At 34.6% G+C, this 12983-nt stretch overlaps 1 protein-coding gene across 1 annotated transcript in view; it reads right to left on the bottom strand.

Moving 5' to 3' along the window:
* Positions 1-12983, bottom strand: part of RIMS2 (regulating synaptic membrane exocytosis 2) — a 359754-nt gene that overhangs the window by 76494 nt on the left and 270277 nt on the right. The window contains exon 20 of the mRNA XM_022584628.3: positions 9348-9589. Within this exon, the coding sequence (XP_022440336.1) occupies positions 9348-9589 (242 nt within the window). The remainder of the gene's footprint in view (positions 1-9347; positions 9590-12983) is intronic.

Here is a 12983-nt window from a genome sequence, read left to right on the forward strand (position 1 = left end):
TTGTTCATTCATTCATTCAAAAAAATATTGAGTATTTAGTAGATACCAGCTATCATCTTAGGTACCATAGATATAAAAATGAATGAGATATAGTTCTTTCCATCAAGGATTTGAAGTCCAATGGGATTCAGACAAATTCAAATAAGTTATATATAAAATGTTATTAATACACAGATGACCCTTAAGAATCTAAAAAACAGGTTTATATTTTTTTGCCATAAAAAATATTTTTCAACTCAACAACAACAAAATAAAGTCCAATTAGAAATTGGGTTTCTATACACTAATAATGAACTATCAGGAAGGAAAAATTAAGAAAGCAATCCCATTTACAATTGTATCAAAAAGAATAAATTACCTAGGAATAAATTTAACAAAAGAGGTTAAAGGCCTGTGCATTGAAAACTATTAGACGTTGGTGAAAGAAACTGAGGAAGACACAAATAGATGGAAAGATATTCTGTGCTCATTGATTGGAAGAATTAATATTGTTAAGATGTCCATACTACCCAAAGCAATCTACAGATTCAATGCAATCTCTATCAAAATTCCAATGGCATTTTTCACAGAAATAAACAATCCTAAAATTTGTATGGAACCACAAAAGGCCCTTCAAATAGCCAAAGCAAACTTGAGAAAGAAGAACAAAGTTGGAGGCATCACACTCTCTGACTTCAAATTATATTACAAAGCAATAGTAATCAAGATAGTATAATACTGGCATAAAGACAGACACATAGATCAATGGCACAGAATAGAGAGCCAAGGAACAAACCCATGCATTTTTGTCAATTAATTTACAACAAAGGAGCCAAGAATATACAATGGAGAAAGCACAGTCTCTTCAATAAATAGTGTTGGGAAAACTGGACAGCCACATGCAAAAGAACGAAACTGACCACCATCTTACACCATACACAAAAATTAACTCAAAGTGGATTAAAGACTTGAAGGTAAGACCTGAAACCATAAAACTCTTAGAAGAAAACACAGTAAGCCCCTTGACATCCATATTAGCAATGATTTTTTGAATTTGATACCAAAAGCAAAGGCAATAAAAGCAAAAATAAACAAGTGGGACTACATAAAACTAAAAAGCTTCTGCACAGCAGAGAAACCGTCAACAAAATGAAAAAGCAACCTACTGAATGGGAGAAAATATTTGCAAATAATATATCTGATAAGGGGCTAATATCCAAAATACATAAAGAACTCTGAGAACTAGTAGTAAAAAACCCAAACAATTCAATTTAAAAATGGGTAAAGGATCCGAAGAGACATTTTTTCAAAAGGACATACAGATGGCCAACAGGTACATTAAAACATGCTCAACATCACTAATGGTCAGGGAAATGCAAATCAAACCCACAATGAGAATATCACCTCATACCTGGTAGAATGGCTATTATCAAAAAGACAAGAAATAACAAGTGTTGGTGAGGATGTGGAGGAAAGGAAACCTTTATACACTGCTGGTGGGAACGTAAATTGCTGCAGCACCTAAAGAAAACAGTATGGAGGTTGCTCAAAAAATTAAAAAGTAGAGCTACCATATAATCCAGCAATTCTACCTCTGGGTGTTTATCTGAAGAAAATGAAAACCCTAACTTGAAAAGATATTTGTACTCCATGTTCACTGCAGCATTATTTATAATAGCCAAGATAGGGAAACAACCTAAGTATCAACTGATGGATGAATGGATAAAGAATATGTGATACACACACACGCGCACACACACACACACACACACACACACACACACACTATTCAACCATAGAAAAGAACGAAATCTTGTCATCTGTGAGAACATGGATGGGCCTTCAGGCTTATGCCAAGTAAAATAAGTCAGACAGAGAAAGACAAATATCATTCTGTTTGATATATATATGGAATCTTAAAAAAAAACAGAAAGCACTAAGCTCATAGATACAGGGAACAGATTGGTGGTTGCTAGAAGCCAGGCGGGGGTATCGGTAAAATGGGTGAAGGGATTCAAAAGGTACAAACTCCCAGTTGTAAAATAAACAAGTCATGGGGATGTAATGTACAGCATGGTGACTAATAATAATGTTGTAATAATAATACTGTATTGCATATTTGAAAATTATTAAGAGGTTAGATCTTAAAAGTTCTCATCCCAAGAAAAAGAATTCTGTAACTATGTAAGGTGATAGGTGTTAACTAGACTTATTGTAGTGATCATCTCACAACATATACAAATACTGAACCATCATGTTGTGCACCTGAAACTAATATAATGTTGTATGTCAGTTATACCTCAATTAAAAAAAAAAGAAAATGGGCAAAGGACTCAAATATACATTTCTACAAAGAAGATACACAAACAGCCAATAAGCTCATGAAAAGATGCTCAATATCACTAATCATTAGGGAAATACAAATCTGATCTACAATGAGAGACCACCTCCATTTCAGTAAAACGAAAATTATAAATTATGCATTTACTTTTAGAAAACATAAAATACATACAAATATTTTAAAAGATTAAAATACAATAAATATTTGCAAATCATTATTTCAAATGGTAAAATAAGACTTTATGCTCTCAAGAAGAATGTTTGAAGTAATGTACATTATAGTTTTTAAAAATATTGGTTTGCTTACAAAACTGCTTCCTCTTTTTCCTGAGCACGCCCTAGACTACATTTCCCAACCTCCCATTTTCTAGCATCAGCCTTGTGACTGAGTTGTAGCCAATGAAATAAAGGCAGAAGTGACTTCATTATTTCCAAATCTTGCCCATAAAAACTTCCCATGTGCTGGCTGAATACAGAGGGCCCCAAGGCCCTAGAAGACGGTAGAGCCACGAGATGAAAAGAGCCTCAAACTCTGAACGACCATAGGGCAGGCCACCGGCCCACTGGGAATAACTGCATTGGACTGATATTTGCTCAATGAATGAACTTCTCTTGTACTAAGTTTTCAAGATTTATATTTTATTGCAGCTGGTATTATGTTAGCTACTGAATAGAGCAACTCGAAGGTGTGTTTCCAAATTCAGTTTTCTCATACTTAGTTTTAATAATGTCATAGTTGAAAAAGAAACTTCATAACAAAACACCATAGATCATATAAAGTATAAATGTAGGGTAAAGTTCATAATAGTGGATATAAATCTGTATTTTATTAATTTTCCTGAGAACTTAGGATTTTTTAGTGACTTCTTGTCAGATCTTAGAGTGTCACTTTGTTTATTTCATCAGTGGCTAACGAAAAGCCTGACTAGGAGTAGAAGTTCCAGGACTACCTTTTTTGTATAGTTGCAGTATTAGTATCACACTTAATCCAGTTTCATTGCAGGAATCTCTGTAAGCCTCTTGCCCATTTTCTTGTGGTTAAGGAAACTAACACCTCCAGAAAGGCATGCAACACCTGACTGACATCCAGACCAACTGAGAAAACTAGGGTGAAGCCATATATTAAATATGGTAGTGCTTAATTTCTTTTTTGTCTTTTAGATTAAAAGGAAAAATAAGTTCTACCATTTTCGTTCCATCCTCCAGAGAACTTCATCATGAACCCCAAAGGAGTACATGGGCCTTTCATCGGAGATCACTATATCTGATACTATACCAGACACTGAGAAGGATGTACAAAATAAGAAAAAACAGTCTAGCCAAGAGATAGACAAATACATAAATGATTACAGTTACTAAGTATTATAATTAGAGGAAATATAAAGTACTGGGTGAGCTTAGAAATTACTACAAGATGAAAAGAGCAGAGATTCCTGAGTGACCACAGGTTATAACAGCTGATCTCTACTTAAGCTCTGGATCCGAAGCTCTCTCACCCACTCAGTTGTTCCCACAAGTATCCCCTCTCATTAAAAAACCAAAACTCTTCTTTGATCTATTTCTTCCAAGCTATAGTCCTATTTTTTTATTTCCCTTTTAATCAAAAATCCTAGAAATTGTTTCTATTTGCACACAGTAGTCACTAATCATATGTGCCTACTTAAAATTATATAAATTAAAAATGTAAAATAATTTAAAATTCAGTTACTCAGTCACACAAGCCACATTTCAAGCGCTCAATAGCCACATGTTGGTTGTATGGTAGCCACATGTTGGCTACCATATTGTATTGGATAATGCAGATATAGAGCAATGCCAACGCTGCTAAAAGTTCTATTGGACAGTGCTGGTCTAGACTATAACAGAATAATTAAGAATGAAGTCTCCAGATCTATACTGCCTGGATTTAAATCCCAACTTCGACCCTTAACTAGTTAAGTAAACTTGGGGAAGTTACTCCCCTTCTGCCTACTTTGATTCCCTCATCTATAAAATGAGGGTAATAGTAATTAATTCTTGCTCCATAACATTGTAAGATTTAAATGACTTACATGTAAAGTGCTTAAAACAGTGCCTAGCACATGAAAGTGCTCAATAAGTATTAGGTGTTCTAATTTTTATTCTTGAAATTATTCTCAGGGACTCTACTTCACCTCCCATTTTTGTTAACCTGCTCCAATCGGGCTTTGTCCACCATTGCAAGGTTTGTCAAGGTTTACCAAATTCCTCCATCTTGCGAAATCCAATGGTCAACTCCCAATCTTCATCTTATCTGAACTACCAGAAGCACTTGACAGAGATGATCAGCTTTCTTAAAATATTTTCTTCCTTTGGTTTCCAAGATACCATATTCTTCTTTTTCATTTTCTTTAATGGCTGCTCTCTCTTAAGTTTCCTTTAATGGATTCTCTTCCTGATATCTAAATGTTGGCATATACCAGGGCTCTGTCTTTAGTTTTCTTCTTGATTCAAGCTACACAAAGTAATATTATCAAGTGCCATGGCTTTAAATATTACCTGCTGATTCCTCCCAAATGACATGCTTAGCCTTGACCTACTATGGATGCATATCCAACTAACCATATAATGACTGTACTTAGACGTCTCATGGGCATCTCAAAATTGACATGTCTAAAATAGAATTCCTGATTCCCCATGAGGCTGAATTTGCTATTTATAGCTTACATCTATAAAATGATTTTTAAGCTCTGAAAGCATTTTCTTATACATTTAAAGTATTACCTTTATAAAAACTCTGTTAGGACAGCAGGTGTTAAATCCAACTGTCAGATGAACATTCTATGACTCAGATATGTTGGGCAGGTTTTTTTTTTGTTTTTCTTTTTGCGGTACGCGGGCCTCTCACTGTTGTGGCCTCTCCAGTTGCAGAGCACAGGCTCCAGATGCGCAGGCTCAGTGGCCATGGCTCACGGGCCCAGCCGCTCCGCGGCATGTGGGATCCTCCCGGATCGGCGCACGAGCCCGTGTCTCCTGCATCGGCAGGCGGACTCTCAACCACTGCGCCACCAGGGAAGCCCCTGGGCAGGTTTTTTTAAGAGGCCATATTTGATATCTTATATAACCCAGAGTAAGCAATAGCATCCAAGTCTCCTTATTCACCCTATGTGCTTTCTACAAGGTTGTGATGTTTAGCAAGATATATTTAAGCTTTAAAAATGGTGAGTTTCCACTCAACAGTCAAAGAAGGATACAAAATAGCCTGGGAAAAGAAGAGAGATATGACTTAGCTACTATGTGTATTAACCAACATATCTTTATAAATGGTTTCCCCTTCATCAATTATTGTTTATGTATGATTACTGATCCTACATAATCATACATAATCATAATCCAGAATAATTTCGACATTCTTTAGAAAGATACCATTTTGCTGAGTTTTCTACTCTTCAGAAGTCAAGTAAGCAGTCTTTATCTGGTCTTGAAATCCATACTGGTAAAATGATATTTACTTTTACAATGAGTATCATTTTAAGAAGTTGAAGATATTATGGTATATCATTAACTAAATGATAACTATAAATTAATTACATGCAGATCTCCATGCAAAGGCCAGAAAAATCAAAACAAAGGATCTATTGTAAGATGCAACATCATAAATCCATTCATTGTTTTAGATAATGTTATCATATGATCAAAGAATTTAGGTATTAAATTTGAAGATTTCAGTTTTAAACACTGTTAGAGCTTGTTACTGCATTTTTAAGAAAAGAAAACATAAAAACCTTACTTGAGACATATACACAGAAATACAGAATTTAGAAACCCACTGGAAGTTTGGAGTCCAGTAATTAAAAAACAATCTCTGTTGGCTATTCTACAGTTAATCTCTGGCTTTAAAATGAGAGATATTCTGAATTCTATTGTCAATGTAGGTCGAAGCTATACGTTGTGTACGTAGGAATGCAACTGCACATTTTAAGAATGATAAAAAATTTAACAATTATAATGTTACTGAATATAAATGTAGACAACAACAAAAAGGAACACGTTATTTTCTGCTATGCTATATACATAAGAAGGGGCTATATGATATAACAAAGAACTAAACTACATTTCTTAAATCTAACATCACAGTGTTTTTGACAATAAAAATCAAATCAGTGTATGGTCAACAGATCTCTATTTTTAAATGAAAATATTGTCAAAGAAAGATATATGGGATATTAATGCCAAAACTATGAAGACATGAAATTGATCATTGAGAAACATTGACCACCTTCTTCAAACGTTCTATACTCTTAGCTTCTGTGACACTACTCTCTCAGAGTGTTTGTCCTTTCTTCATGATAATTTCTTCTTGGTCTTCATTGGCTCCTGTTCCTCTGTCCAATTCTAAAAGGTTAATCTTCCACAGAGCACTGCCTTCACCTACTGCTCTTTTATCTGCAGTGTTCTTCTTGGGCAGTCTCACTCATGTTCATGGTTTCAAGCAACCTCTAAACGTTATAACTCCCAGATTTATGTCTCTGGTTCTGACACGAGCTTTAGAAGAGTTTATTTAAATACGTTCTAGACATTTCTACTTGGATGTTCCATAGATATCTCAGATTCAAAGTATCCTAAATTGACACCTCTCCTTCTCCCAACCTATTCCTTCTTTTATACTTCCAATATCCATTAATAGCACCACAACCATCCATCCAGGGATGTTAAGCCAGAAATATGGGGATTACCTTAGAATCTTCTCTCCTTTACCTCCCCACATCCGACCCATGAATAAATCGGTTGACTGACTACTAATTTTGCTTGTTAACAATACCCTGAATTTATCAACCCCTCTCTATCTTTATTATAACTGACAACTCACTTAGTTCAGGATCTTATCTCTTATCTGAAATATTGTACTATTCTGCTAATTCATCCTAAAATTCTCTTTACCAGATGCTGACTTAGGTTTACTTCTTTATTGCAGCTCCACTAGATATAAGCTCCAAGAGAAGGATCTCGTCTTGTCCATGTTTTCTTTAGAATACAGCATATGGTAGATGCTCAAAAAATATTTGTTAGATAAGTAAATGGCTGCCTGAATGGCCTACAAAATATATATTATGCAAATCTAACCATATCAATTCTCTACTGAAAACCCTTTAAAACTTCCTATCACCTACAAATTAATATGATCTATGAGACTCTCCATGACCTATCGACCTTGCCTCTAGCCACATTCAGTCCAAAATTTTTTGTTAAAATCACATCTATTTCCTATCATTCCTGTATATGTAATACTTCCATTCCTTTGTCATTACGGTTTCTATCTGGAACACCTTTCTAACTGTCCTTTACCTGGTTAGCAATCACTCTTTCTTCAGGCCTTGGATCAGGCAACATCTCCTCCAGGTATTCACTCCTGGAATTCAAACAATCCTCCTCTGAGCACTCAGCACACTTTCTATGTAATTCTAGTTTTACCACTGACATAGGATCTTGAAGCAATCTGTTGAAGTATCTATCTTCTACTAGAGTATAAGCAACTCAGGTTATAAGTGATTTCTTATTCATCTGTGTTCTCCATGTGCCTGGCACATAGTAAGTGCTCAAACCCCTGAATGAATAGAATTATTTATTTCATTTAACACCACATATTCTCTAACTTGTAGTTTTATCAGTGCCTATTTTAGGTTCTTCATTTTTTAGATTAATAGACTTTTTTAAGAGCAGTTTTGGGTTTACAAATGTTTGTAAGTTTTAAAGAGAAAAATGCAATAAATAAAGTTCTAACTGCGAGAGAAAAAAACCTCTCAATTTCAAAAGGCCAACATCTATCATTTTAGTACAACACAGTTAATTATGTGTAAATGTTAGCAATTTAAAAAATCCTTTAAATATGATCTCTATGTCCATAAATTAAATTTCTAATTCTATATTAAAATGCAAAGTAACATTTTAAAACACCAAGTGAAAAATTACTCTAACATAATCACATGAAATATAGTAAGTTACAACCAGGATATAAGGAATGCCATCAAATAATTATTTCAAAATAATACTATTATATAAGGCTCAAATTCCAGAATCACTGTTACAGTTTGTAAAACCAAGGTTAGCCGGGTCCAGGAATTAACATATCCTTAAATTCTTTTGTGCTGTAGACTTATGCCCTGGCTTCTCTGTACCAGAACCCTAGTATTCAGGCACAAATGAGATTTAATCCATTTGCCTATAATTTATTTGCTGTAAAAGAAACACCATATTATATGCTTTTGTTTGTGTGTTAAGTAGAAGATATGCTATTATTTCCAAGATACCAGGGACTTAATGCTTAATTATCAACACCCATTTGAAAAAAGGCATTGCTTTGACTCACAAATTTCTTAATTACTAACAGTGGCTTTTCTGAGTAGGAGTGTGGTATCTAATTTATTTTTGCAGATGTGATTCGAGACTGAATTTTAAAGTAGCAAAGCTTTGAGTATCTTCCCTGTCAGCAGAAAATTCCTCCATCCCTGCTGCTGGAGAATATTGCTGCTTGAAGTGTTAACAGGGAAATAAAAACTGCAGTGAGAAAATTGATACAACTGGTAAATGCTGCTTACAAACTGAAAAAGAAGTTAGGCTGTCAGCGATAAATGAAGTATATTATTCACACAAAATATGTGGCGTCATCTTCATCACGGTAACTTGCTGGGAGTGGAAATTAACTTGGCTGGTTCCAACTTGAGGAGCCTAAAGAAAAGTAAATATCTCACAGATCAGAGTACCTTTACAGAGGACCAGCAACTGACAATCAGGAGGACCACAGCTTAACTCCTCTCTGAGGAGAAAAGACGTTAAGTGCATTTCAAGAACAGTAGCCAAGGTTCACTGAGAAGCAGGTTCACTGATCACTGAAAAACAAAGTCATTGTTATATTTTCGGAAAAGTTAACTAGTTTAAAATATGCCCCTTTCCTTCTGGAACATGTCATCATCTACACATTACTGAGACAGAATAAATAAGAGAAAAGAATATGTATGTTAATTAATTACAACTCAATTAGGAAGTCAAAAGAGTAACATAAAAATGCCTACCCGTTTGGCTGAGCTGAGAAGCACTGCGGCTTTTCCGGGAGAGACCAACAATAGCTACCATTTTGGCCCCAATGCTAGAGCGCCGCTTTTTGCTGCTGGTGCCCAAGGCGCCCACTGCAGTGTCAGACTGGCTGCCATCATTCTTCTCCAGCGAGCACATGTCTCCGCTGATGCTGGTGCTTTTAGTCATGTTCTTCCCTGAGATGCCCATTTGTCTGCTTTGCATTTTGGATGTAAAGACACTGTAGGCCGATGGATCATTAAAAGTGAGGACAAGAGTAAAAAGGAAAAGACAGAAAAGGTATTTTAGATGAAATATCTGGAGTATAATTCAATTATATCATTAGTGGGACATATTTTTAGGACTCAAAAATTTTCAAATACCATGGTCTTGAATGGGTTTTACTAATTCAGGGCCAACCTTAACGTAACTATCCAAGATCAGACATGATTTCCTTTCTGTTTTCAAAGAAGGCACTGGTTTGCATGGCCACAGGAAAAAAATATTTGCGAAAAATCAGTGGGCTCATTTAAGAGAATATGCTGTCGTGCAAGTGCAATACACTTTGAGGCAGCCATATAACATATGAAAGAAGTTTCCAAAGCATTGTTCTCGAATTTGCTTTACTATAGCTTTCAAAGAGAAATTCAACGAGTGGGGAAATTTTACAAAAAATGGCAAAAATTACAGCATCTATTGCTGAGTGGCTCTTTAAGTTTTCTCATTTTATTAGTTAAGATTTTTCTAATAGTTGTTAAATTTTCTAACAGGGATTGATGTTTTCATTAGTTTTGAATTAAAAATAATTTATTTCACTTTCATATATTGATATGTTTATATTCCAAAAATGAAGAAAAGATTTTCCTCTTGCATTCATTTGAAAGAAAGAAACATTATCAGTTTTCTAGACAATATGGTCAGAAGGCAATAATTTTTTAAACATTTTAAAATGTTTAAAATATTTTTTCCCCTCTATCCTAGAGTAAAACCTACTGAAAGGTTAGGACCAGGGATCAAACCTGGGCCCCCGGCAGTGGAAGCATGGAGTCCTAACCACTGAACCACCAGGGAATTCTCAACACATGTTACCTTTATTAACCTATTTCATTTCCTCCAAGTATTTAAGAGGGAAAAGACTCAGTATGAAATTTTTTAAAAAGACAGTAAATTGTACTATTCACATTAGTTTTAAGAAGAAATGAGGCATAAATAAACAAGGGAGAAAGAGAGGAGACTGTATAACACTTCCACAATGCCCCAAATCAATCATTTCCAAGCTTGTTTAATTTTGCTATTCTTCAATAAGCAACTATAGAGTAAAGTAGAAAGAGTTTTGGAGGCAACAGATGGGGGCTTAAATCCCAGATTTGCTGCTACTTAACTGACTTCCTTTAGAAACGTTAATTGCTCTACTTGACCCTCAGGTTCCTCATTTATAAGAGAATATCTTATTGTACTTTCTTATATTAAAGAATAGGGATAATATGTCTAAAGTAAAAATTCAGTAAATAAAAATTAATATTAGGGAATATAGACAATAGATAAAATAAGGTTAAAGCCCTTCAACATGTATTATATATGTAAATACTTAACAGCATCAATAGAAGTGATATTTATAATTATAAATTTTAAAACTTCTGAGATTCAAATGTCTAAACTGGTTTTTCATATAGCCAGCACTATGTAATGGAGAGTGGACTATACTGGGAGCCAGAAAATCTGGGTTTGATCTTTGGCTTTACTGACTGATCTTGGGAGAGTTGTTTCCCTTTCTGGAACTTAACTTCCTCATTTAATAAATGAAAAAACCTAAGTAAAGCACTAAGCGGAATGGGAAATACATAAGAGCTCCCAAAATTATTCTCTTCCTCCTTCTCCTTATTATTATCACCACCACCAGCACCATCATCATCCATTAAGCATCCATTAAACATGCTGAACTGGAATATCTATAAGGTCCCTTTTAACTACGAAACATTTTGCTCCCCAAGTATCTCTTGTTTCATGGATTCTGGGCAAATGAACATAAAAATGCAACGTATGACTTTTATGGTATGCTATCGTCAGAAAAGGCATGGCATAGTCTAGGAAAGTCAAAGTTTAGTTGAGACTAAGACTTTCAAAATAATATGTTTCATAGTCTCAATAACTAGTACTCCTGTTATGTAGGAATTTTTACCCCAAACATACTTTTCTAAAAGAACCTCCTAATCTACTACCTACCAAGGAAGTCAAAGATAGACTCTCAAAATATTGTACCTTGTGATTTTTGCATTTTAATTCTCATGGTTGGATATAAGGGCATAAAGAACTTGGCCAAAATTAAGCAGGATATAATAAAATACTAACTGAATGGATAAATCAGATTATAGATAAGTATTTTAATGACCATTTGGTTTTAAAGAAGTATACTTCTCTTCAACCTAACAACTTTGATAATGCATTATCTACAAAAAAGGTTACTAAAAGTTTTGTAAAATGGTTCTACTTCTCATCTCCTTGAAGCTTAGAGATCACCAGGGATGAGTTTACGAGTAGTTGCTCTCCAGTGCTGTGTTTTGAAGAGAGGGAGACTGAGGCTAGGCTATCGCTACTGGTTTCCTTTACTTTCCTCACTTGGACATCACCTAAAACTATAAGCAAACAATACTGCAAGCAAACAAGCTATCAACCAACATTTTAATAGTTTTGTGACTCTTTATTTAAGGAATACTTTGTAGTAAAGAATCTGTAAACATGGGCGATCATTTGGAATGTTTAGTGTGGTTAAGAAAGCACAGACCCATTCATTACATTATCAATTACTTTAAAAGAGAAATTTTGTAAGGGTCTGGTAATATGGTAACTTTCCAATACTGCTGGTGGTAGTACCAATGACAGATTTTTGAAGGGCAATATGGCAATATGTATCAAAAGCATTTAAAAAACATGCCTACCCTTTAACCTATCAATACTACTTTTAGGACTTATCCTAAGGGAAAACGGCAACGTTCATAGATTTAGCAAGAATGGTATTTACTGCAGAATTGATTACAATAGTAAAACACATACATACACATGGTAAAACTCCATAAATGTCCAACAGTAGAGGGTGTTTAAATAAGTTATGTTCATCAATAAAATAGAATGTACCTTTGAAAATGCTGTTGTAAATAAATATTTATTGACGTAAAATATGTTCTTGTTATGGGAGAAAGGGTAAGAGGAAGCAGGTATCTGCAACTTAGCTTTGGCTGGCACACATACCAAATAGGGATTTACCCTACTACTAGGGGACACAGGTAAATTCAAATCCCAGAGTGACACACTGTCACAAACAAACAAACGAAAAGAAATTCATATACAAAGAAATGAACATCTCTTGATAAACTGGGTAGTTCAGGAAACCTGGATTCATAGATGATCTACTAGTTATCTGCACAAGAGGGGAATTAAGGGAATATAAAGAAAAATAAAATATGTTCAGGATGTTTATGTTCTTTGGGAAAAAAAGTGTCATAGCAAGAAATCTAAAGGATGTACTGTGAACAGCATGCTAAAAGTAAATAGTTTTAATTTTCTCTGGTTGGTAGTTATGCTTTTTAAAAATGTCCTTTTTTTTTCTATTTTGTTTTTTCCAAAATGAACATAAAAGG

The sequence above is a fragment of the Delphinapterus leucas genome, chromosome 17 (assembly GCF_059928025.1).
Source record: "Delphinapterus leucas isolate spDelLeu-1000000601 "Yukka" chromosome 17, BTC_Dleu_Yukka2, whole genome shotgun sequence".
In the NCBI taxonomy this organism is placed as follows: Eukaryota; Metazoa; Chordata; class Mammalia; order Artiodactyla; family Monodontidae; genus Delphinapterus; species Delphinapterus leucas.